Source organism: Quercus robur, chromosome 5 (assembly GCF_932294415.1).
Source record: "Quercus robur chromosome 5, dhQueRobu3.1, whole genome shotgun sequence".
NCBI lineage: Eukaryota > Viridiplantae > Streptophyta > Magnoliopsida > Fagales > Fagaceae > Quercus > Quercus robur.
Window position 1 is genome coordinate 83,633,832 of NC_065538.1, and position 24,390 is coordinate 83,658,221.

The following is a 24,390-nucleotide window of genomic DNA, read 5'->3' on the forward strand; positions in this document are numbered from 1 at the left end:
TCTATATGCTTGCAAAATTTATAGAAAATTAAAAATCAATAGCTATATCATTAATAAATTGTTTAAATTGCAAGTTTTTGTAGTTTGAAATTATGCATAAAATATAAACTTATAGATCATATAGTAAATAATATCTGATTGACACAAAATTTGACATGTATATTAAGAGCATAAAGAACATGTTATTTAACGGTTAAATTTTCAAAATATGTAATAATATTTATTTTATTGAATAAAGTTGTAGTCTTAGGCTACAATCAATTTTGTAACTAAATTTTGTCCTAATTTTATTACAAAAACTTAATAAACAAACATGACAAAATATTTAAATTCTAGATTTTTTTTTTTTTTTTTTGGAGAAGGCTAGATATTTCTATTAAATATATTATGAGATGTCAACCATTTGAGTACAAGGCTCTATATTAAAGTTAATGAAGCCAAATTTGTATCATTAGTTGTTTTTTTTTTAGAGTAAGGTAAGAACATTATAGACGCTATATTAAATATTTTAATAATTATTAGTTGTTTAAATCATCATTTATTAACCATGTCAAAAATGCTAAGACTATTACTAATTTTTCGACAAATGATAATAAATGTAAGTGATATAAATTTAATAATATATTAAATAAATGAAAGTTAGTAGTTTTAGGACCATAAATTATTCTACAACTTTTTTACCACAACTCAAATGTGGCAAATATATGAGTGATTAAACATCACTTATACATGGACCCACTATTTTTTTTTTCACCAATCACACTTTGTTACGTCAAGTTATGATTTTTTTTTTTTGTGGTTCTAGACTTTTTCCTGCATTAAACACCCCCCCCCCCCCCACACACACACACACATATATAGGTCATGCTAACAGGTGCCCTCAAGGCAATAGTTAACAATCTATTTTAGAAAAGTTTTGTCATCATTTTAATGAAAAATAGAAAAAACTGTCAAAACATTATTATTTTTTTCTTTTCCTATAAAGATTTTTTTAAAATAAATTATTAACTATTACCTTAAGTGCATTTATTAGAATTTTCCTCTATATATATATATATATTTTTTTTTTTTGAGATGATACTTCATAGGCTGATAATTAATGATAAAACACTCTACTATTTTAAGATAAAGTGAGAAAATTCTTTATGAAAAAAATCTAAATGAATTATTAACCATTTCTTTAAATGGGTTATTAACTATTACTCAACCTAACCTAGAAAACACTGTAAAAACAAAAAACAAAAAAAACCTAGAAAACACTGTACTATTATAAGATGAAGCGAGAAAAGTAGGCTAGAAAACACTGTACTATTTTAAGATGAAGTGAGAAAAGTCTTTATGAAAAAAATCGAAAAACGACGACGCTCGAAAAGAAAGAAAGAAGCGAACAACGGAAAAAGCAAAGCAAGCTCAGGACAGGAGTCGACGTGTTTTTAAAGCCTCTCTCTATATACAAATAGAAACAACACATTTTACTTTTTCTCACACTTCAAAAATACCATTCTCTTTCTCTCTCTAAAACCCCCCCTCTCTCTCTCTCTCTCCATTTCACTCCAAAACTCTCTTTCCCTCTCTCTCATATGATTACAGATCAGGCCGCGATTTCCATTTCGATTTTCGAACTTTCTCTCTCTAAAACTCCATGGAATTTCTAGGGTTTGTGTAAGCATTTTCTTGGCGGCTCTGGTTACCGTTTACTTCTTCTTCTTTTTTTCGATGTCGTCGGCTTCGTCGTCGGCGAAGGTTTGTTACAATTCGGAGTGCAAGGAATTGAAATCGGAGCGAGCTAGGAAGGGCTGGAAGCTCCGAAATGGCGAGTTCGCCGACCTCTGTGATCGATGCGCGTAAGCAAAATACTTCTATTTTTGTCTTTGTTCTACTGTTTTGTTGACTGGTACAGTTGATTTTGCACTTTCTTTCTTTGCTTTGCTTTTTTTTTTAGGGATTTCGTTGCTTAATTTGGCGTGAACTTGAGGTTTTGTAGTGTGGCTGATTAGTTTAACTTCGAGTTTGGTGAATGCTGACATGGTTTTTTTAATTTATTTTTGGTGCTAAAATTTTGGTTGTAGAGCTGGATATTAAGCTTGTTAGAAAGTTAGTTTGGGAAATTAGGTTCGGGTTTTGATGTTTTTGTTGCTGTGACGTTTGATTGAGGAAGCTGAATGATTGATTTTTGCATTTGCTAGAGTTGCCTTCTGAAATGGGAGTTGAAGAATATGAAAATTTTATTTGAGCATTTTTCTTTTACGTAGAATTTGTCTCTATTAGCCGGAAAGAGTTCTTGGAGAATTTTGAGTGTAAAAAGTTAATTGTGCAATACTCGACTTCACCACCCTGGAGGTTTTGAGTGTAACACAAAATATGAACACATGAGAAATTTTAGCTTTTGTTTTCACGGATGTTTTAACGGTTTACTTTCTACATATAGGACAAGACCACAAGGGTAAATGTTACACTAAAAACTTAAGTGGGTTTTGTGTTTTATGGGGAAATCAAATGGGGTTTTGTGTTTATTTCCATAAATTTTAATTCAGTGGACTTTTTGATGTACTATTTATTTGGAAAATAATCTTGACGTGTATGATTTGGTTTGGGGGAAAACTTTTTTCCTGTGAGTCTCTGTATATTACTTTCATTCTGAATTTCTCACTGGAAACCCAGTTAAAAAAAAATTGGACCCTTTATTGCATATTTCCTATCTTGTAAAATTGCAATTAATAAGTGGCTGTTTGCTTTGCTTGCTCTAGCCTAATTGCAAGTGCGAATTAATTATTGTGTGTGTGACTGTAAAGTTCTGCAGCCTGCGGGTTAAGTTTGGTCTCGAAGCTCCATATTAGTTCATTATGTGACGTACAGTGACTTGAGGATCTAAATTATTGCCTTATGTATTGGTCCAGTTCTCGTATGATTAATAATTGCCTTAAACCAGTCACATTCTAATTCTGAGTTTGGCATGTGCTTTTTTTTTTTTTTTTTTTTTTTCCTGCTTGGGTGATTCTGCAGCAGAGTTGTATTTGGAATGTCACCGTAAAGATTTTTAACGTTGTGAATGAGGTTCCCTATCTTAACCATTGAAAGAGTTCTTTGAATCCAGCTGATTGTGAAGGAATGTCATACTAAACAAATATTTACGTTAGTTTTAACTTTTTATTAGGGCATAGGTAGTCCTCTGCTTCTCATTTCCTAGTTGTTCTTCTCCAATGCCTGGGGATAAACAAAATCTCCGTAGTTTCCAGCATATTGTAATTGTAATTAATATTCTGATCATTTTTACCGTCAAGACATTATTCCTCTAAGAATCATCTTCTTTCTATTGTGCACTTTTCCTTCTTTTTTTTTGGGGGGGGGGGGGGGGGGTGGTGTGCCTGTCTATTTCTTAGACAAAAATTGATGTAGGAGTAGGAAGTGGCTGGAATTATTAGAATAATTGATCTTGTAGTGGAAATCCAAACCTTATGTATTGCTGAGGATATAAATGTAAGGAGCACGATTATAGGTGGTGTTCCTTGATGAGTATATTTAGTTCTTGTTGGTTTGGATGCTGGAATTTGGGGTTTGAGGGCTTTGGGATTTTGGGTATCTAAGGTTCTTGATGATGGAAATATAAATGTTGATGTTTAGATAATGCTAGGGTTTTGGTTGGTAGACTTTGCATAAGTGATGAATTGCATGCAAACGATGAGTGATTGAATGGCTTGTGACGTTTTTGAAAGAGTCATCTTCTCCAAGCATGATTTTTATTATACAACTAGGGTGAAAACTAAGTTCAAAGGAAACTTGATTATTATTGTTATTACACATGATATCAAATGAGTGTTACATGTCTGTATTTATACAACTCATGATCTAATTCTATTGGCTATGCATGGCTCACCCCTATTGGCACTCTAATTTGGCATGTGCTCCCAAGAATTAACCCATGTCATAAATGTCTAACATTCGCTTGGGCTCTAACTAACTCAATCCACTGGTAACTAATGAACGAATATCTAACTCTAGAGGGGGTGATGATACCATGATATGGCAGTTTGAACCGTAGTGGTGTTTTTGATGTGCGTTCTTTCTATTTCTCATTGCTAGCAGCCCCGTTGGTGTCTTTTCCTTGGAAGAGCATTTGGTGTGTTAAGGTCCCTAAAAGGGTGGCTTTCTTTTTATGGACAGCTGCTAGGGGCGGGATTCTTACTATAGACAACCTTGTTAAGAAGAATTTACCTCTTGTTAATTGGTGCTGCCTTTGTCGATGTGAAGAGGAAACTGTGGATCACTTATTGATCCATTGTAAGTGTGCTCATTCCTTGTGGAGTGAAGTCCTTCGTTTGTTTGGGGTTCAGTGGGTGATGCTGAAGAACGTTGTTTCTCTTCTCTCTGCATGGTGGAATTGGTTGGGGACTCACACTTCAAATGTGTGGAATATGGTTCCAGCGTGTCTTATGTGGTTAATTTGGAAGGAGCGCAATGCCCGAACTTTTGAGGAAACTGAGAGACTTGTAGATTGTGTGAAGTCTTTGCTGCTTAGGACTTTGTTTGAGTGGTCCCGTATTTGGGGGTTTACACATTGTCATTCTTTGTTTGATTTTCTTAATTCTGTTAGTCTTTCTTTTTGATTGGTTTGTATTTTTTTTCAGTGCAGTGAGTTTACTATCGTAAATCCATTGTACTTCTATTATCAATAAATTTTTTATTACCTATCAAAAAAAAAAAAAAAAAAAACTCTAACCCTAACCAGCTCTTGGACATGTGCCCAATTATCTTCCCACATAGATTACAACTTTAGTTCAAGCCTTAAAACTGATTGCCTAGATGTCTCCACGTGCAAGAGAGTCCTGGATTTGGCTTGGTTTGAGTTTGGATGCATTTTGGTCAAGGTTGTCACAAAGTGCAATTTAGAGGCCTTGAACCATTTTGAGTTCCTAATATGATCCTAACAATATATTAGAAAATAACTATATGTTCCTTGACCTTTTAGTCTATTTTTTGCTGCGCGTGTGTGTGTGTGTGAGAGAGAGAGCTATTAGGTGACCTCTTGGTCAAGATTGCGGGTTAGATGCTGTCATGGCAAATTGCTATCGTGGTGGATGATAAGGGCTGATGTGGCAGTGCTCTAGAGAAGGGGGATTTTCCTACTAAAGATGAAAAGTTATCTCAAATAGATTCTGAATAACACATTGGACTCAAAAAACATGTAGTTGATTATAACTTCTCTATAATCTTTAATATATATAAAACTAAACTTTGACTTTGGTTAGCTTCTTCTAATGTTGCCATATAAGTTTTTGAAAGCCCACATTTTTTCATGTTATCATTTTAATATATAGATATGTGTGTATTAATTGAGTTAAAATTCTATAATGATTATGCATAAAACCTATTATATTTATGCCATTTATTAAAATCTTTTCATATCATATAGTGTGTGTGTATTAAATGGTATCATAAATAATTCCATATATATGCAATCATAATAAATGCATGTTTATCATTACCGTAATTATTAAATTTTATATTTAGACAACAAATAAAACAAAGAAAAAAAATCATATTTTGTTAAAATTTTGTGTGCATTGCATGAGTTTCTGACTAGTATTACATGGTTGGCAATAATTCTCCAAACCAGTAACAAGGAAAACTTAATACTATCAGAGAATATGGTAATTTTGGAACAAACTGAGAAAAGTCTAAATAGAAAAAGAAAACCGACATTGCTCGAAAATATGGAAAGATTTAAAGAACAGAAAAGCTCATGAGTTGACGTGTTTATAAACCCTCATTTATATAATAGGATATAATGTAGAAAGTGCGTTACTTTTTCTCTCTCACTCCAGAAATACCATTCTCTCTCCCTAAAACCCTCCCCAACTCTTTTCCTCTCTTGTATAGATCAGGCCATCGCGATTATCATTTCAATTTTTGCTCTCTCTCTACAACTCTTTGGGTCTTTGAATTTCTAGGCTTTGTGTAAGCATTTTGCTCTGCTACTGTTAGTTTTCAATGTCGCCAGCTTCGTCATCAACCAAGGTGTGTTACAATTCAGAGTGCATGGAGTTGAAATCAGCCAGGAAGGTCTGCAGGCTCCGAAATGGCGAGTATGTCGAGTTCTGTGATCGATGCGCGTAAGCAATACTTTTATGTTTCTTTGTTCTGTTTTAGTGTTTTATTGACTGGTACAGAGGATTTTGCTCTTTCTTTGTTTTTAGCCTCTTTTTTTTTTTTTTTTTTTTTTTTTTTTTTGGGATTTGGTGGTTTAATTTGCTGTGTTTTTGAGGTTTTGTAGTGTGGCTGATTGGTTTGGGTTCTAGTTTGTTGTGTGATGCCATGGTTTTTTAGCTTGGTTGTTTTGGGGATTTTCGCTAAAATTTTGGTTGTGGAGCTGGATATTGGCTTGTTAGAAGGCTTATTTGGGAAATTGGATTTGGGCTTTTTGATGTGTTTGCTTCTGTGAAGTTTGATTGAGGAAGCTGAATAATCGATTTTTTTCATTTGCTTGAGTTGCCTTCTGAAATGGGAGTTGATGGATATGGAAGTTCTTTTGAGCATTTTTTAATTGTAGAATGTGTATTTGATGTGCTATTTATTTGGAAAAAAATCACGATTTCTGTGATTTGGTATGGAGGGAACATTTTCCCTGTGAGTGTACATGTGTATTACTTTCATCCAGATTTTTTTCTCTGTGAGTGTACTTGTTTTTATTTATTAAATTGTACCCTTTATTGCACATTTCCCATTTTGTTAAATTGCAATTAATAGGTGGCTGTTTGATTTGCTTGATATTGCCTAATTCCAAGTGGGAAATAATTAATGCAAGTGCAAATGTAAAGTTCTGCAGCTCGCGAGTTAAGTTTGGTTTGAAGCTCCATATTAGTTCATTATTTGATGAACAGAGACTAAAGGGTGCTAAATCGTTGCATTATGTATAGGTCCAATTATCATATGATCATTCATTGCCTTAACCATTGACAATCTGCCTGTGTGTTTGGCATGTGCTTTTGCTGTTTTTTTGGTTGCTTGGGTAATTATGCATTCAGAATTGTGTTTTGAAGGTCAGTGTAAAGATTTTCAAAGTTGTGGAGGAGGTTCCCTGTTGTAATCCTTGAGAGGGTTTGTTGAATCCTGCTGATTGTGAAGGGACTGTCAAACCAAACAAATATTTACATCACCTCAGACCTTTTCTATCTTGAAAGTCTATGACAGACTTTGCCTTTTCATTTACTCAATTGCTAAATTACAACTTTTTATTAGGGCCAAGTTAGTCCTTTGCTTCTTATCATCTAGTTGTTTTTTCTCCAATTTTTGAGGATAACAAAATCTCTGTACTTTCTGGCATATTCTGCTTGTATAAGAATCTTCTTTCTATTGTGCTCTTTTTTTTTTTTTTTTTTTGGGGGGGGGGAAGGGGGGAGTGGTTCTAGTATAAAAATTGACATAGGAAGTGGCTGGTATTATTAAAATAATTGATCTTATAGTGGAGACCCAAACCTTATGTATTGGTAAGGATTTCAATTAGAAAATACCCATATGTTCATTGAGCTCCTTGTCTATTTTTGCTAGGTGTGTGTGTGTGTGTGTGTGTGTGAGAGAGAGAGAGAGAGAGAGACCTCTTTGTATCATTGCTGCATGTGTGTGTTCATGCCCTTGTGTTCCCGTATATAACTGATTGTACCTGCCTTTTCTGTCTGTATGTTTATTTCTTAGGGGTGGATGCATAATCTAAATGGGCTACAATTTATATTTTGTCTGTTCAGAACAAAATTAGTTCTTAGGATAATTCTGTGGCCTGAAAAGAAAATCTCAGTTGGTTCTGACTTAGCAGGGACATAGCTTTTGACTGTGGAGATGAATATTTATTTTATTAAAGAAATTAGGAGTTTTTAGATATTTGTACTCTGTATTTTTTTTAAATGGATGATATATTTAATTGAAAAGAAGCCTTTAGCCTCTCTAACGTTTTGCCATGTTGCTTCCTGTATGCTTGGTTGACTAATTTTTATGGTTTGAATAAAATTTTCCAATACTTATTTAAAAAAAAAAGTTTTGTCATGTTGCTAATCCAATAGCATAAAGAACTGTTAATCTATTTTGTGATAATTTTATTCTAACTCTTTAGTTATACAAAATCTGACTCTAGTTTTATTTGACATTAGTTCTGTTTATGAGGAAGGAAAATTCTGTGAGACTTTCCACTTGAGTTCTACTGGTTGGAGGTGTTGTGAGACTTGTGGGAAGGTGAGCTGGATGTTTATTTCAGTTTATTAATCTTCTTTAAAGGTGTGATAGATATCAAATAAGTAAGTTTTCATTTTCCAATTAAAAGTTTTTGATTTCTAGTAGACGATCTAACGGTTAATCTTCCTTTGCAGCAAGTTCATTGTGGATGTATTGTTTCAAGTCATGCATTTACATTGTTGGATCCTGGAGGCATTGAATGCATGACGTGTGCAAGGAAAAATGTCCCTTGGGTATGGTTCTATTTGGCTTTCCATTCTTGTATTCTTTTATATGCATTTTTTCTTTTGTTGTTTGTTGTGCCATTATTTGATTTTGGGCAATTGTTTGCCTCGGAGTTCTTGCCAATTTACTACCAGTTGCTTTTGATTGAGAGTATTTCACTAATTTTCATTGGCTGGATCCTTAATTAGTGTTGTATGACTGTCAAGTTTGGAAAATTTTCTACTTAAAATCAGTCAAATTTGATGCTTAGAGAAATAAAAGGTAAATGTTTTTGGTATTGCTTAGATTGAACTTGGCTACACTCATGAATTTCATGCACCGCATGTTTGGTGTGAGCTTGAAACTCATAACTGTTACTTCAATTCAATAAACTGTTCATTTACTCTTGAAGAAGGTAAAAAATTGCCCCATCTCAGGAGCTGGAGATACTGTTTTACAGTTCTTTTACTGTTGCTAAATGTCAAATTGGGTAATCATAAAATAATATGTTTAACTTGCATAAAATTATTTATAGAGGAGGATTTTTAGCCCAATTCTGTTTGACAAGACAAGATTCTGTAGAAACGCGAGCATTTTGCACTGCATATGATCTTTATTTTGTCTAACAATAATTGTCAAATGAATTCTCACTGTTTGGTCCATATACTATAAGCCAACCTTTGAGTGAAAATCATTTACTCATTAAAAAAAAAAAAACGAAGTGAAATGACATAGCATCTCATAAATCATAATTGAGGCATTTTCATACATTACATTGTCCACTGAACCCTCCTGTCCTCTTGCTTGAATTTTTTTTTTTAAAAATTTGTTATAAATAAGTAAAATTTGATCATATGATAGTGCATCAATCTGTTTCTATATTCTACTCATAGGGTCTGTTTGGATAGAACTTATTTTGCTGAAACTGAAAACTGAAAACACTATAGCAAAATAATTTTTAAATGTGTGAATAGTGTTGTGGGACCCATTTTTAATGAAAAAGTTGTTGAAAAATGTAATTTGTGGGACCGTGAACAGTGCACTGTTCACTGCTGACTTAGTCAAAAGGTGCGGCTGAAGCAAAAAAAGAAAAAAAAAAAAGAAAAAAGGAAAACGCGCATGGCAGAAAACGCAACGCAGAAACGTGGGATCCAAACCGCCCCATAATGTTTTTCCAGATATTTAGTAATAAGTAAATTATTGTTATTATTTTTTTTGAGAATCCAATAAGTAAATTATTGAGACACTATTTTGCCATGGTCTTCTTGCTTTTACCCTTCTTTTTCCATAGTTATTTGTTAATCTAATGTTTATCTGATTTTTTCATCCCTGGCAAAATCTTATCATCCATATATTATGAGAAACCGCTTAAGGTCTTTTTCACTTTTTCTTGTTATTGCAACATAGCATTCTACAACTCTTTATGGGATATTTTTGAACAGTTTAAATTTATGATGAGCAGATAAGTTTCTCATATGATCAAGTAAAGGCATTACTTGCATTCAAAGTGATATTTAATATGTGCAAGTCTTGCATTTTATGTACTATTGATTTTGTTATAACCGTGTTTTTATATACCGCATTTCAGTCAAATCCAGCATGGCCAACATCTCTGTGTTTTCATCCACCTTTACAAGAGAGACTCAAAGACCTATCTGTCAAGAATTGGAATCAATTGGCTGGATCAGGTCCTGTACCATGGCGGCAGGCACCGAGTTTGTTTAATTCTTCTATACCTGCATCAGAACAGTCAAGATTTCCCTATGAAGTTGACATATCAGGTGGCATTAACAAACTTAATGCCAATGATAGATTATCTGCCTCTCCCTTAGAAAAAAAGAAAATTGAGGATCTTTCTGAAAGATTAATGAACGGAAACTTGAAACTTGGTGCACGGGAAATATTCGACAACGGGAATGCAGGTATGTGCTATGCACTTTATTGGATCATGATTTAAAAAAAAAGGGGGGGGGGGGGGAGGGGTTTTTTGATGACCTCCTGTATTACTGATTCCATGCTGGAGAATTTTCCCGCAGAAATAACAGGTGGAATGGCTGCTAAGTTTATGTGAACTTTGTTGCAGGCATTAAGTCTGAAGAAAACCACAGTTCATGTTTATCTCAACAGTCTTCCTCCTTAAAGGAGGATCCATCTACCCCACAATTTGGTTTGACTGCACCTCATGCATCTCCAAATGAAACAAATGCCCAAATCGGGGTTAGTAGAACTCATTTGCGAACAACTCCTACACCTCTTCCAAAGCAGTTTCATGGTAATTTACATAATAGAGTTGACTTGTATGGTGAAGCTCAGGTTCGCAATGGAAGGCCTCGAGTGGATGCACGAGGAAGAAGTCTCTTACTTCCTCGGTACTGGCCCAGGTTTACTGATCAAGAGCTACAGCAAATATCTGGAGAGTATCCTTTGATTAAATAACATGTTCTTCATATTTTAAAGTTTTGAAGTCAATTTAAAATATTATATTTTCTAATTAGCCATAATTGTAAATAGGAATTTTTATTCTTATCAGAATTTCTGCAAAACCTATTTCGATTTATGTTAATGAGCAAGGATTTGCTATATTTGGTTTTTGATGCAAGACCTGTCTATTCGTTCTATTTACAAATCAGCATCATGTAAGCCTTAACCACATGGGAGTTCAAATTCTGTGATCACTCCTTTATTTGAGAAAATGTTAAGTCATAGTGATGCTGGGCGGATTGGGCGTTTAGTGCTTCCAAAAAAGTGTGCAGAGGTGAGTCTGATGGTGCCCCAGTTTCAATTTTGAATTCTTTCAGCATTTCTGTTCTCTAATCTCTTTAGTTAAAGAAAATATTCCTAATTTTCTCATTTAATGATCATTAATGTTGATGCATCCATAGGAAGAAAAATTCAGTCAACCACACCATGTCATAAGAAATGACATGTCTTAGTTCTCTAGTTTCAATCTTTTAATGTTTGAATGGAGAATTGCCCACATGGGTATGGCTCCAAAGAAACCCTTAGTGGTGTTATACCTTGAGGTCTTGTGTTCAAGTCCCAGACATACCTGTGGTTTGTGGGCTATTGCAGGTATCTGGGGTTTACCCAGTCCTACCATGTGGGAACTAGGCACTGTTGGTAGAAGTATGCTTAAGCGTGAAGCGCCATAGCTCAACGCTTTTCCCCTGTAAAGCAAGGCACACTTGCAGAAGTGTGCCCTTTTTAGGATTTTTTATTTTTATAAAATAAACCAAATGTGAAATGTGGTGATATGTGCTGTAAGATGGTTCCCCAATTTTACCTTTCACCTTACCTTTTTGGTATGATGTCAGTGTTCCATTTTAGGATCAATGACTTGAGTATAATTCTCCTTTTCTGACATCTAGTTTGCTTAGCAACATATAAAGTGATGTGAATTGTGGTTGTAATGGTGGGTCTGTGGACAATGATTGACTGTTTATGACGCTGATAATTTACAAAAAAACTAGGTTTGTTTTGTTATCAAAGGAAGAAAACATGACTTGGTTATAGAAATTTAAATCTTTACTGGCTAAAATGGTAGAACAACAGTTAATAGTGAATTTAGTTTTACTTTTCTAGCTCTTATATACTGCAATATATAACAGCTATACTAGGTTATAGAAGTTCCATGTCATACTGTTGATAACCTGAATGACTTCTGTGGCTGTCATTCCAGGTACCATGTTTCCTAGATTAATTTATTTTGTCAAATTGTTTGCATTATGTTTAGTGTAAGTGCAGTTTTGACTCTAATGGAATCTTCTCCTTGGCATGAGATTTCTATGGCTGTGTATTTATGACATTGCTTGATGACCATTGATATTTCTTGAAGATCTTATCTTAATTTGGTGTAAATATTTCTAGAAGATCTTATCTTAAATTGGTGTATTAGTTTTAGTTTGTTACAACTTCCTATGGTGATAAACCTTGTATAACACTATTCATTCACCATGAGACAGGCCTACTTTCCACCAATTTCTCAGCCTGAAGGACTACCTCTTAAAGTCCAGGATGCAAAAGGCAAGGAATGGATATTTCAGTTCCGCTTCTGGCCTAATAATAATAGCAGAATGTATGTTTTGGAGGGTGTTACCCCTTGCATACAGTCCATGCAATTGCAAGCAGGAGATATAGGTAATGAAACCAAATATCCATAGAGAGCTTTTGGACATTGTGGTTGATTAAATTTTCTATACAGGTAGAATGGCAACTTTTTCATGCTCAGCTCAGTATGCCTGTTTCCTACCACTGGTTTTCTATTTTATAGCTCTTTAGGCTTGGTTTTGTGGTGCTTACAAATGCTTGATTGTTGTACATTTCAAGCATGGTTTTGAGTTATTGTCAAGCAATTAAGTGCTGAATGTTGCCTGTTAATTTATGTTGGCCTTCTAAATGCTTTTATCTTGAGTTTTGGTTTAATGCTTTTATCTTTAAGGTCATCTTCCCAGTACATGTTGTACTATCGAGAATTCATATTTTTCTTGTTTTGGAACTGATGGTTAATTTTATTTTCTCAGTAACATTTAGTCGATTAGAGCCAGAAGGAAAATTGGTTATGGGATTCAGAAAGGCTTCAAATGCTCCACCATCTGATCAGGTTTTGCCTTATACAATAGCTTAGCACCTTATTCTTACTGTACATCTGTATGTGTAAGTGTGTAAGACAATGGGTTTTTCAAGTGTTTATTTCTACCGTCTAGGTTTCACTTTATGGTTTTTTGGAATTCAATTTGCTAAAATGTTTTACTTAGCAGTTGGAAGTGACTGCTTTATGCTCTAAGAACTGTATTATTGCTCCTGACTTTATGTTGGATGATTAGTTAATTGCTGATTTCTTCATCATAATAACCAAATTCCACAATTCAATTGTGATATCAGTTGCTTTGTTGCATAATTTTTTTAGTGCAATAGTTTGTAGCCTTTAAACATCTGGTTTGCAGAAGGTTAACAGGTTTAGCTTACAATACATCACTTTTATGCATATATCTGCTGACAGGACCATGACTCTAATAAGACTATGAATGGAGTTTCTACCCATGGAGATGTAAGTGTTAAATAAACTGGAATTGTTCAAATTGATTTTAATGTTCATCATTTAAAAGATAGTTCAGAATCACCTATCTTTTCATCAATCCAACAGGCTGAATTGGCTGATCCTAGTTCATGGTCAAAAGTTGATAAGTCAGGATACATAGCAAAAGAAGTACTAGGAGCCAAATCATCAATCTCTAGGAAGAAAAAGAACAGCACCTTGCGTGCAAAGAGCAAGCGCGTAAGAATTGAAAATGAGGACCTGATACAGCTGAAGATAACATGGGAAGAAGCTCAAGTATTACTCCGCCCCCCTCCTAACCATCTTCCTAGTGTAGTGGTGATTGAAGGCTTTGAGTTTGAGGAGTATGAGGTACTGTAGTTAATGTTTGTTTTGTGTAAAAGATTGAACTGCTAGTGATTGCTTGTACATTTTTTCAGCCAAATGTAAGATTTATGTATGATTGTCAATGATCTGCTTTTGCTCCTGGTCACAATTTTGGAGGTGGTTCTATTCCATAACTCCAATGTTATGACCATATTCTTTTCCTTTTTCCACACTGTAATAGCATAAACTGCATTGTGCTAATTTGCCATGACTTGTGACATGCTATGCTGAGTCTGATAATTGGGTGGTTATGCGATCTCTGTAGTTTGGTGGTACCAACAGAATGTCTTTCCATTTGTAAGAACTGACAAATCAAGAGGGCTGGATTGATTGGGAACTTTTGTTGATTTTGTTCTATTCCAGAATCAATTTCAATGGTTATGGTTAGAAGTGTAGTTACTTTGTTCTAGTAATACTACTAATCTGCCTTGATGATCTAAAATTTCTAAATAAACACTGCTAATGTGGACATAACAATGACAAAGGGAAAGACTTCTCCTTCAACACTGTGGTGTTGCTACCATTGATCCTACCAATTTTCATTTGGATTAAAGAATATATCATGATCTGGCATTCATCACACTCATTTAAAGTGTTGTTTATTGTCACAATAAGTGTACTTTTTTCTTGCCAAACAGCAAAGTGGGTGACCCCCCCCCCCTCTCTTTTTTCCCCTCTTTTTCCAAGAAAAACAACACTTGCTAAATGTTGAACCCAAACCTTCCTTTATTGATGAGGGATAATTCTAGAAGCCAGTGGTATGTCTTCTGTTGTATGTTTGTTGTCTTATGAATTGCCACTTTTCTTCAGTGTTTTCTTCTGTAATTGATTAACAAGTGAAACGTTGCCTTGGTAAGTACCCTCTATTTTGATTGCTGTCGTCTATTATTACAGGATGCACCAATACTTGGGAAGCCAACCATTTTTGCTGCCAACAATTTGGGGTAAATCACTTACCTTTCAGTGCTCAGTCTTGTATTGAGATTCTGTGATGCTTTTTTTTTCCCTGTTCGTAGTTGTGAGTTACTTCTTAAGTTCAAGCATGCTCAGTGTGTTTCTATTTTTGGGGTATCTTGTTTGAAATTGTTTTTCCTGGGTAAAAATGGTGTCTAAAATTTTGCTATGCAAAACAATGATTTATTTTCTCTAAATAAAAAATCTCATACATATCTTGTTTCAAAAATGTTTTGCCAGGGTCAAAGTGGTTTCTAACTTCTACTGTAGAAAGCAGTGAAGAAAATACTTGTTTTTACGTAACTTTGTATTCTGTGTTGGATTTTGTATTATTGCACACTCTATAATGCCTATATTGAAATGTGTATATATATATCTTTTTTTCAGTTTTGAGCTTTCTCTGTATTATAATAGACATGGACTGATTTTCCTTGTCTCTTTCCAACACTGTGTTCCATCTATGTCAGTGAAAAGATTCAGTGGATTCAATGTGAAGACTGTTTTAAGTGGCGCAAATTGCCAGCCAATGCACTTCTTCCGTCAAAGTGGACCTGTTCTGATAACTCATGGGACCCAGAAAGGTAGACCATCATCTATTTCTATATCTGAAACATGGGCTTTTCATCCCATCTACTTCATTTGAGTGTCTTATACCATCTTGTAGCCTATATGTGCATTCAAGATGAATATGCTTTGCTTAAATGAAGAATTTACTTCATTCATGTTATTGATGGCTGCTCCATGACATGTTTGACATCTCTGTCATTCCCTTGATATGTTTGTATCCTCTCTGCTACCAGATCCGTGTGTTCTGCAGCACAAGAATTGACAGCAGAGCAGCTTGAAGATTTGCTACCTCACTGCAATTTAGGTATGAATTGCTTTAAACAAATATGTGTCCTATATCCAGAGCTCATCAACCATTTATGATTCATGAGGACTCCAAGTAGGCTTATGGTCGAGCATAGCACTAAAGGACTCTGGTTTCTAGACTTTACTACTATTTCTCTCTCTCTCTCTGTGTACCTGTGTGCGCACGCATGTGTGGGTGTTCTGGTAGTGAACTGCCTTCCATTGCCAATCATCAAATTTGCTACTTGTCATTGTGTTTGGGCAGGTGCTACCAGGAAAATGAAGGCTACTAAACGGGACCCAGATAATGTTGAAGCTCTGGAGGGGCTTGACACTCTTGCGAACCTAGCTATCTTGGGAGAGGGTGAGACGCTCCCAGCATCATCCCAAGCAACAACAAAACACCCCCGACATAGACCTGGCTGCTCGTGCATTGTGTGCATTCAGCCCCCTAGTGGGAAGGGCCCAAAACATAAGCAGTCTTGCACCTGTAATGTCTGCCAGACAGTGAAGCGCCGTTTCCGCACCCTAATGATGCGGCGTGAGAAGAAACAATCAGAGAAAGAAGCTGAAACAATACGCAAAAAGCAGCATCAGCAGCAGCCACGGCAGCTGCCAGTGCCTGAGAAATTGCAGGATGATGATTCCCTGCTATATAATAATACAGGAAATAGTAGTCCGAAGCAGATCAGAGAGATCAATGAGGTTTCTGATGATGAACCTAACAAGATGAAGTCGTCTTCTTCGCCTTTTAAAGGTCAAATTGATCTGAATATTCAGCCGGAGCGGGAGGAAGAGCTATCACCTGGTTCTGATTCTGGCAGCATGATGAAGTTGCTACAAGATGCTACTGAGAGGTATCTCAAACAGCAGAGATTATCAAGCTCTGGTGGAAATTCATCAGCCAATCAGTCACATCCAAGTGGAGATGTAGCAGGGGGAGAAAAGCTCGCTAATATTATCAACCTTGGAAGCAATCATTCTGATGCTGATGAAGACCGTTCTGTAACTTTATCATAAAAGCATCAGCATCCACTCCGGCCGCCGGATAGATTAACTTCTACATGTATACATGTTGATCAACAGCTATGTGGGGACTGTTGGTATTGATTAGGGCAGTTTCTGTTGTACATCCCATATTGGCTTCATGCATCTTCAGGTCTGTACATAAAGAAGAGGAGTAGGAGTGGTCACATGGTTGAAAAACCAATTAGGTGCTTTGATGTCCTCTCTACAGTAATATAAATTGACACCAAAATGTTCAAGTAGGGAGATAATATATAATTGCAACTGAAGTGGGTACTAGGTTGAAGCTATATAGTTTCTTTTTAGTAGCTCACCTTGCTACCCTCATCCAGAAACATTGAGGATGTAATTTTACTGTGTTTTTTCGGCCCAGTATAAAAGAAATTGCTTTTTTGGTAAAATTAATTCCTTTGTTTTTGGTAATTGTTGGCATTTAAATTCACGTAATCTGTGAGACTGACAGGAAAAAGCCGGATTCTATTCAAGTCATTATTGTTTAATTTCAAGTTTGTTGGGAAAAATGTTGGGAGCTAACATGTACGAATACTGATAGTTGGTATGGCAATCATTCACGTTCGCGTTGGTTGAAATGTTTGTGTAGAGGGTTAGAGCACCGTACTCAATATCGTGATCTGAGGGTAGAGAGTTCTCATTGCAGCGTTACTTTGCACTCATGAACTGAATTGACTAACTGAACTGAGTAGAGTCAAGTATTAAAAATTTATGATGGTTCACTTTGAACATTAAGTCAAGCTCGAGTTAAGTACCAAATAAGATTACATTTTTAAGTTTGAATCATTTTTTTGTCAAATAAACTTGAACTTGTTCATGAGTTACTTAATTAACTAATTCATTTATCATATTTAGTAAACATTACATCTATATTATTTCGAGTGAATTAGATTAGATAATTTTTGTTTATGAACTTATAAATTAGATTTACCAACCTTGTATCGTAATTTTACTATAAATGAACTATTTATATTATAATTTGATGTATTATGAATCTTTTTACAAACTTATATATTCAAAGCTGTTTAACTTGTTTGTTTGAGTAATTTTTTAGGACAATGTTTTTTTACAAACTCCCTTTGTATCTTTTTATTGGATATGAATTTTTGACAAATTTACCATTAGATTACATTTTCTTATAATCTCCTCCATACTTACAAAATTTCAAGAAGATTAAAGATCAAAACTATGTCTTCAATTGAATGTTTAAATTTTAAATTTTTGTAATCCTAGATTATGTATAAAAAATAATTTAATGGATCGGATAGTTAACAATATAAAAAACATAACATACAATCCAACGATTAAATTTTTAAAACATGTAGCAATGTTAATTTTTTATAGGGAGTTTGTAGAGTTTTCTTATAAACTAGTTTGTAGAAAAAGTGACCAAATCAAAACTTATCTTTGAGCGTTTTGTTAGTTCTTTTATTTATATATAAATTACAATTAAAAAAAAAAGTTAGAAAGTGAGTGAAACTTTTTTTTACATGGAAAAAATATTGTTTGCCAGGTCAAAAATTTTAGTCGAAGAAAAGATCAGGCTGAAAAAAATTAAAAAAAAAAAAAAAAAAAAAAAAAAAAAATCCCTAACATGAAGCACATCGCAAGCGCATAAGTTGGTAAAATAAAACAACGGTTGTTTTGGCCAAAGAAAATGAGACTATGCTGAAAATAAACCAATCATGAAGCACGTACCAGGCGCATAAATTGTATATACAATAAACGATTGGTAAGAGGATAGCCATTAAATGAAGTCAGGGTTTATAGGAAGGCAAACTGCAGTCGTATGCAAAAAAAAAAAAAAGTACTGAATAGTAATATCTAGAAATGACCAAACCTCTGAAAAAATAATAATGCTACACTCTGTCATTTACTAATTGTTCAGAGTCGCAAGCGGAAAAATCTATGGTCCAAAAAAGGTCATTCATTTGCGAGAGACTGATTTCCCAAATTTAAGTTCATTTTGGATGAGGAACTTCAAAAAAGCATTATTAATGACAGATTTAGTTTCCTTCCAGTATTTTTTTAACTGGAAGTCTCATTTTCTTTTAAAAACAAAATGACAAATGTTAATAAGTTTTAATTTTTATATTTTATTTAGTTAGTAGGTGATATGACAATTACTCATTAAAACAAAAGGAGATTCCTTTTTTACAAAGTACCGGAGGTAAACTAACCCCATTCATGACTTATAAATGATGATCCCGTGATCCCGTAAACTTTAAAAAGCAAAACTTTACTATCACAAGCAAGAAAAAGATGCAAGTCTTCATTGGACAGCACCAGGTCTTAAGAACTCACAAGATACTAGCAATTGCCAGGCAAACTTTCACAGAGAACCCTACAAGAGTTGGAAGGGGGAACACTTTTCAAATACAAGCAATAAGGACAATGCAAAAAGTGACATCTCTTTCAAGCATTTTGTTAAGGCTGCTTTTATTCAGAAAAGACACCCTTGTACAGATTGTTTATTCACACAGAACTCCAATCCCCACCCACTCTTCCCACTCCCCTTTTCATCAGAAAGACAATTAAAAAACTGACACTTAAAATAAACAGCCTATGTCCGGGAAGATACAGCCTTAATGGACTACTTTTTGACACTATAATTTGCATTGAAACCAGAACCTTAATCCAACATTCAAACAGCAGATTCTTCCAAATCATATCACACAAAATACTTCAACAACCAATGAGTGTAATTTTCAGTCTTGAATGACTTATACGCCTGCTTATCCTCCACTAAAGTTTATAGCTCAAAAGAAGCCACCTACTTTTTAAATGCAAGAAGGTTGACAATAACCTTGTTGCCCCAAAATGTGTTTCAACAGTTCTGTAATCAGGGCAGTCATTACAGAACTGTGTTTGATAAGTGATTAAATCTTTACTACAAAATAGAATCAACTAAATATTTCAGCACCTAGGAACTCATACTTTCATCAAGATAAAGGACCAACTCCCACCACAAAAAACAAGAAGGAACTGAATATAATGAACAAAGAAACCATATTGAGTACTTCCACATTATCATAAAAATACCATATCTTTAAAGCACGAATCAACATTCAGAACCACTAGACAGCCATTCTAAATGTATAAGCAGTCACAAATACGGAGCTCTTACAATCATCACCGAGGATCTACCAAGAGAAGTTGCAAAATGCACAAAATACTTCATCTAATTACCGAAACAAAAGAACATCGCCCTTATTTACATGCTTACCAAAATCAATCAAGTACCAGAATTAGGCAAAGCTGCCATAAATGAATTGAATGATGAATCCAGATCAAAAAGGAGCTGCCTAGCCTGCTGCTCTGTCAACTCATCTGCTGCACTCATCCTTGACAACCTAGAAAGCCACTCCCTCATCTTCGTCTTCCCCTCGAAATCTGGTGGAAGAACAGCAAACTTAGTAAGTGAAGCTGAGAGTTCTGAGAGCACAGGGTGCACCTGATCAACTGCCACCATATTCAACTTCAACACGTCCATTGCAGTAATGAAATTCGTGGTACATTCTGCCACAATTTTAGGGTCTGCCATGGTGGACGCAGCAGCACGGTGCTCCACCGTGGCAGGCACTCCAGAGATCACCAGGCGGTTTATAGCTGCTGGGCAATCCATTTTATAAGTATCTGCAAACCTCTCAATGCTTGGGACTGTATCTTTGAGTGTAGAAGCTAAGGTCTTAAAATGGGCAATGAGTTTTTGGCATTCTGTTTCATATTCAGATGGGGATATTATATCACGAACATAAGCCTTTTCAAGCTTCTCGGTGGCCTTAATTATTGCATAAAGCTCGGCAAAGTTATCATACATTTCTCTCTCACGCTTGTCATTCCATAGCTTAACCTCCATTTGGGTATGTATTCTAATATGATATAAATATAGACTAAGGGTCTTATTCTTTTTACTTTTTGGATGAGTTTGGAGGATTGGAGAAGAGAACGGGACACGCGCAAAGAGAACAAATTTTCTTCACTGAAACACAAATCACAGAATAAGACAAAACATAGTAAGAAATCCAATCCTTTTAATTTTCTATATGTCATCAAACAGTGAAACAAAACATTGTAAAACGAAATGGATCAGCTTGTTCAACAATCAGCATAGAAATCCTAAACAAAAATAGAGGTTCAGTTTTTTGTTGCAGAGAATTTAAGAGAGCAAAAATTTATAAGTTTGAAGCATAAAGTTTTGGCGAAAACATAGTAAGAAATCTAATAACTTTTTTCTTTCCTATATTTCATCAAACAGTCAAACAAATCATTGTAACACTACAAATGGATAAGCTTGTTCAACAATCAGGCATAGAAAGTACAAACCCAAAAACCTTCGAAGCATAAAGTTTTACTTATATTATCCCAATGAAGCTTTAAAGACTCCAATCAAGCAAGCATAATTTCCCTCCGTTTTCTCAGCAACCAAACAGGCCAAGAAGCTTAAAGTGTGAACATTAAAAGCACGCAAGTAAAATGCAAAAATTTATAAGAATCAAAAACCCAGATCGAAACCCAATACCAGGAAATAAATAAATAAATAAATACTCAAATATAAGAACTCTGAAGACTCCAATCAAACAAGCATAATTTCTCTGCTTTTTCTCAGCAACCAAACAGACCAAGAAGCATAAAGCTTGAAACTTAAAAGCAGACAAGTAATATGCAAATATTTACAAGAATCAAAAACCCAGATCAAGACCCAATGAATCAAGAAAGGAAAAGAAAAAAAAAAATCATGGGCAATGAAAACACACAAAAAAATAAAAACCCAAATTACAAAACTTTACCATCAAGTCTAAGTTTTGAAAAATCAGCATCTGGGACATGCAAATTGGGGTCTCTACATGAGTTTTTGTGAGAGAGAGGGAGAGGGAGAGAGAGAGAGAGAGAGAGACTTACAAAGAGCGAGACGCGTTGTTTTGAAAAATGTGAAGAGGGGTTCTGTGTAATGTGTCGGAGGAGGTGATGAAGAAGAGAGAGCTTGCGTGTGGGCTCGCACATGTTATTATTGCTGCTTACGGCAGCGACGTGTAGCAGTTGAAAAAAAAAAAAAACATGAGCCAGGCTATATTATGCAAAACGCGACCTTTTTCGGTTCTTCTAACCTGTACTGCCGGCACATTGAGTTTCATGGCCCTGCGTGGTCACATCCAAATCCATTGGTTGAAAAAAACAAAAAATACAGCACATATGTAATAGTGCAATGACGGAAATTCTAACCTCATTTATTGTGATTTGAGGCTAGGCAGCTAGCAATGATGCATACGTAATAATAATATAATAAAATAAAATAAAATAAAATATCCGTTCGAGACAATAATATCTAATGTGATTCGATCAATTTCATGTTTACATTCACGTCAATCGAAATAGTCTGAAGTGTGTGTTTGATTCTAAATTAAAAAAGTCAACTTATTTTACTATTCAACTTATTTTTGTTACTATTTATAAGTTTCACTGTATTTTTTGATACTATTCATGCGTCTTAGTATATTATTTCAACTAATTTTAATATTTATCTACAGTATTTTTAACAAAAAATTTTCAGTATTAGGCTCAAAGTAATAAATTTTTGGTGAAATTACATTTCTACTTCTTGGATATTTTTCATTTTTTTTTTTTTAACAAACAAGGGTATCCACATAGATCAAGTTATTACAGGGAGGATTGTTTTCATTTTGGTTCGCTTAAAAGTTTGAACATTTTCATTTCTATTTCTCAAATTTGATTTTATTTTCAAATTACACTTCTACCCCTTGGATTGTTTTCATTTTGGGCTTATTGTGAATCTCTTCTAGCCATGTAGATCTCAACTTAGAAATTGCAGCCCAATTCCCATGTAACCTCAAAAGTGCATCGACCGCCTTATTTTTTCGTCTCGAGCTATATTGAGTCTTGTAATCAAAGCCCATAAAACTTCACTATCCCCGGCTGTTGATCCATTATAGAGATCCGCTGCTATAAGAGATGCATCAAATTGCGATAATCTATTCATATTTGAAATTTCCGTCCCAATAAAAAATTCTGCCATTTATTAACATAATCAATAATGGTCATTAGTTCCATCTTGCATTTTTATCTTCTCACCCTTGAGTTCCACTAGTATGAGCTAAGGAGTTGTTGTCCATGTCTTGTTGATCTGAATTCTGAACCTTGAAATAGTGTTTATAAAATTTCCCTAGACTAGATCTAAATCTTTGTTGATTGATGATGACAACATGTTTGTATTCGATGACATGCAATGAAACACGATAGTTTAAAATTAGTGTTTATAAAATGTTCAAATAATAAAAAAAAAATTAACCCTAACCGTTCAATCCATTTTATCGTATTTAAAATTTTTCTTTTGTTTTTAAAATGTTTGGATGATGATTGCATGACATGACAATGACCACTATAATCTAAAAGACAAACTTATCAGTTAGGGTGGGTGGGTGCTTAACACCTTTCTCTTTTTGTAACTTAACCTTTGATGATAGTTCTTAAATTAAGTCTTATCCATATAATTTTAATTTTTTAGGAAGTCAAAGCCATGTAAATTTTAAATAGTATCTAGGAATTGAAGCTTTGCAATTTTCTTTTTATTTTTGATCAATTTTAATTATTCAATTCAATTAATGGAATGAGGCATTTCTTTTATCATTTTTTTCCAAATTAAATAAAATAAGTGGCTACTCTATGTAAAACTCTTGATCTAGGGGTACAAATGACTTTAGTTGAACTATGCATTTTAAGATATATTTAACACGATCTCATCCATTCACATGGATCTTGACTCAAACCAAACTCAAAGTTCACCCAATGTCACAATCTCTCACAGGTGGAACTTCAAGTATTTTTGGTTTGAGTGATCTATTTTAATTATCATAATATAAAAAATATTGCGATTACTCTTCACATATTCATGCGGACAGCCTTACAAGTTGAGATGACTTTGTTTAGGAAAATATTGTACTATATTGCATTTTGCCTTACATAAAGATTAAATCAATGCCTTTACTTTAATTCAAAGTCACATATTTTAACTTGTTTATTTATTCTAGTGGCCTAAAGTTAATTGTCTCATCATAAATTGCAGCAATCCATTTTTTTCCAATAAGTTTTTTTCCCCTTTCTACAATTGCAAGTTTTGGGGTAGAAACTTATGCATATAACTCTAAACATACATGTTTTCTTTTCATTAATGAGTAGTAGGATGAACTGAAATCTAAAAACTCAAGTATCACTTGCTTATCACAGCCCTTGGGGGTGTGGTGCATTGGTAGGAGTCTCGAACTTAATTACACCTGTAAGTCTAGGAGTTGCCGAGTTCGAGTCATACACTTTGTAAAAATGCTGTGCCACGACGCAGATAACCCTAACATGCCCCAGGGTGCCTCACACCATCAATAAGTGGATTTAAGTGGGCCGAGTTAATGATCATATGCATGAGGCCCTTTTTTCGTTGAAAAAAAAAAAAAAAAAAAAAATCACTTGCTTATCACACTTCTCGAGCCAATATTTTCCTCTAAAAACTCTAAAAGGTGCGTTTTATCTATTATATTGTGACCATTGTATCTTTCTATCTCACATGTTCATTTAAAACTAATTGCACTCTTATAAGCCTACTTGACTTTTGTCAAAAACCATGTGTTAACATAATAACTATTATGAAGTTTATGACTATAGCCAATAGGCATTATTTGAGCTGGACTTTG

The 24,390-nt window shown here is 34.5% G+C and overlaps 2 protein-coding genes across 3 annotated transcripts; one reads left to right on the forward strand and one right to left on the reverse strand.

Moving 5' to 3' along the window:
- The first annotated feature begins 1,471 nt into the window (after positions 1 to 1,471).
- Positions 1,472 to 17,083, forward strand: LOC126727435 (B3 domain-containing protein Os07g0563300-like). Its single transcript, XM_050433110.1, is given in 15 exon segments — positions 1,472 to 1,844; positions 8,139 to 8,220; positions 8,355 to 8,453; positions 10,013 to 10,346; positions 10,508 to 10,841; positions 11,083 to 11,179; positions 12,387 to 12,561; positions 12,945 to 13,024; positions 13,424 to 13,471; positions 13,568 to 13,831; positions 14,741 to 14,790; positions 15,268 to 15,381; positions 15,601 to 15,671; positions 15,918 to 16,658; positions 16,661 to 17,083. Coding segments are annotated over 15 exon segments (2,661 nt in total). The 5' UTR covers positions 1,472 to 1,716; the 3' UTR covers positions 16,705 to 17,083.
- Positions 17,084 to 19,685: 2,602 nt separating this feature from the next.
- On the reverse strand, positions 19,686 to 21,759 carry LOC126727436 (vacuolar protein sorting-associated protein 28 homolog 2-like). Of its 2 annotated transcripts, none has more exons than XM_050433111.1 (2): positions 21,593 to 21,759; positions 19,686 to 20,672 (listed from the first exon to the last, which is right to left on the reverse strand). In XM_050433111.1, exon 2 carries the CDS (start codon positions 20,547 to 20,549, stop codon positions 19,926 to 19,928), a length of 624 nt encoding a protein of 207 aa, XP_050289068.1. In that variant the 5' UTR covers positions 20,550 to 20,672; positions 21,593 to 21,759; the 3' UTR covers positions 19,686 to 19,925. The 2 variants fall into 2 exon arrangements, with proteins under 2 accessions (XP_050289068.1, XP_050289069.1); XM_050433112.1 differs by having other exon boundaries at positions 21,481 to 21,711.
- Positions 21,760 to 24,390: the final 2,631 nt, after the last annotated feature.

Bases quoted from the DNA above. Each gene is read 5' to 3' on its own strand.
- LOC126727436 (XM_050433111.1), bottom strand. From the start codon at position 20,549: ATGGAGGTTAAGCTATGGAATGACAAGCGTGAGAGAGAAATGTATGAT.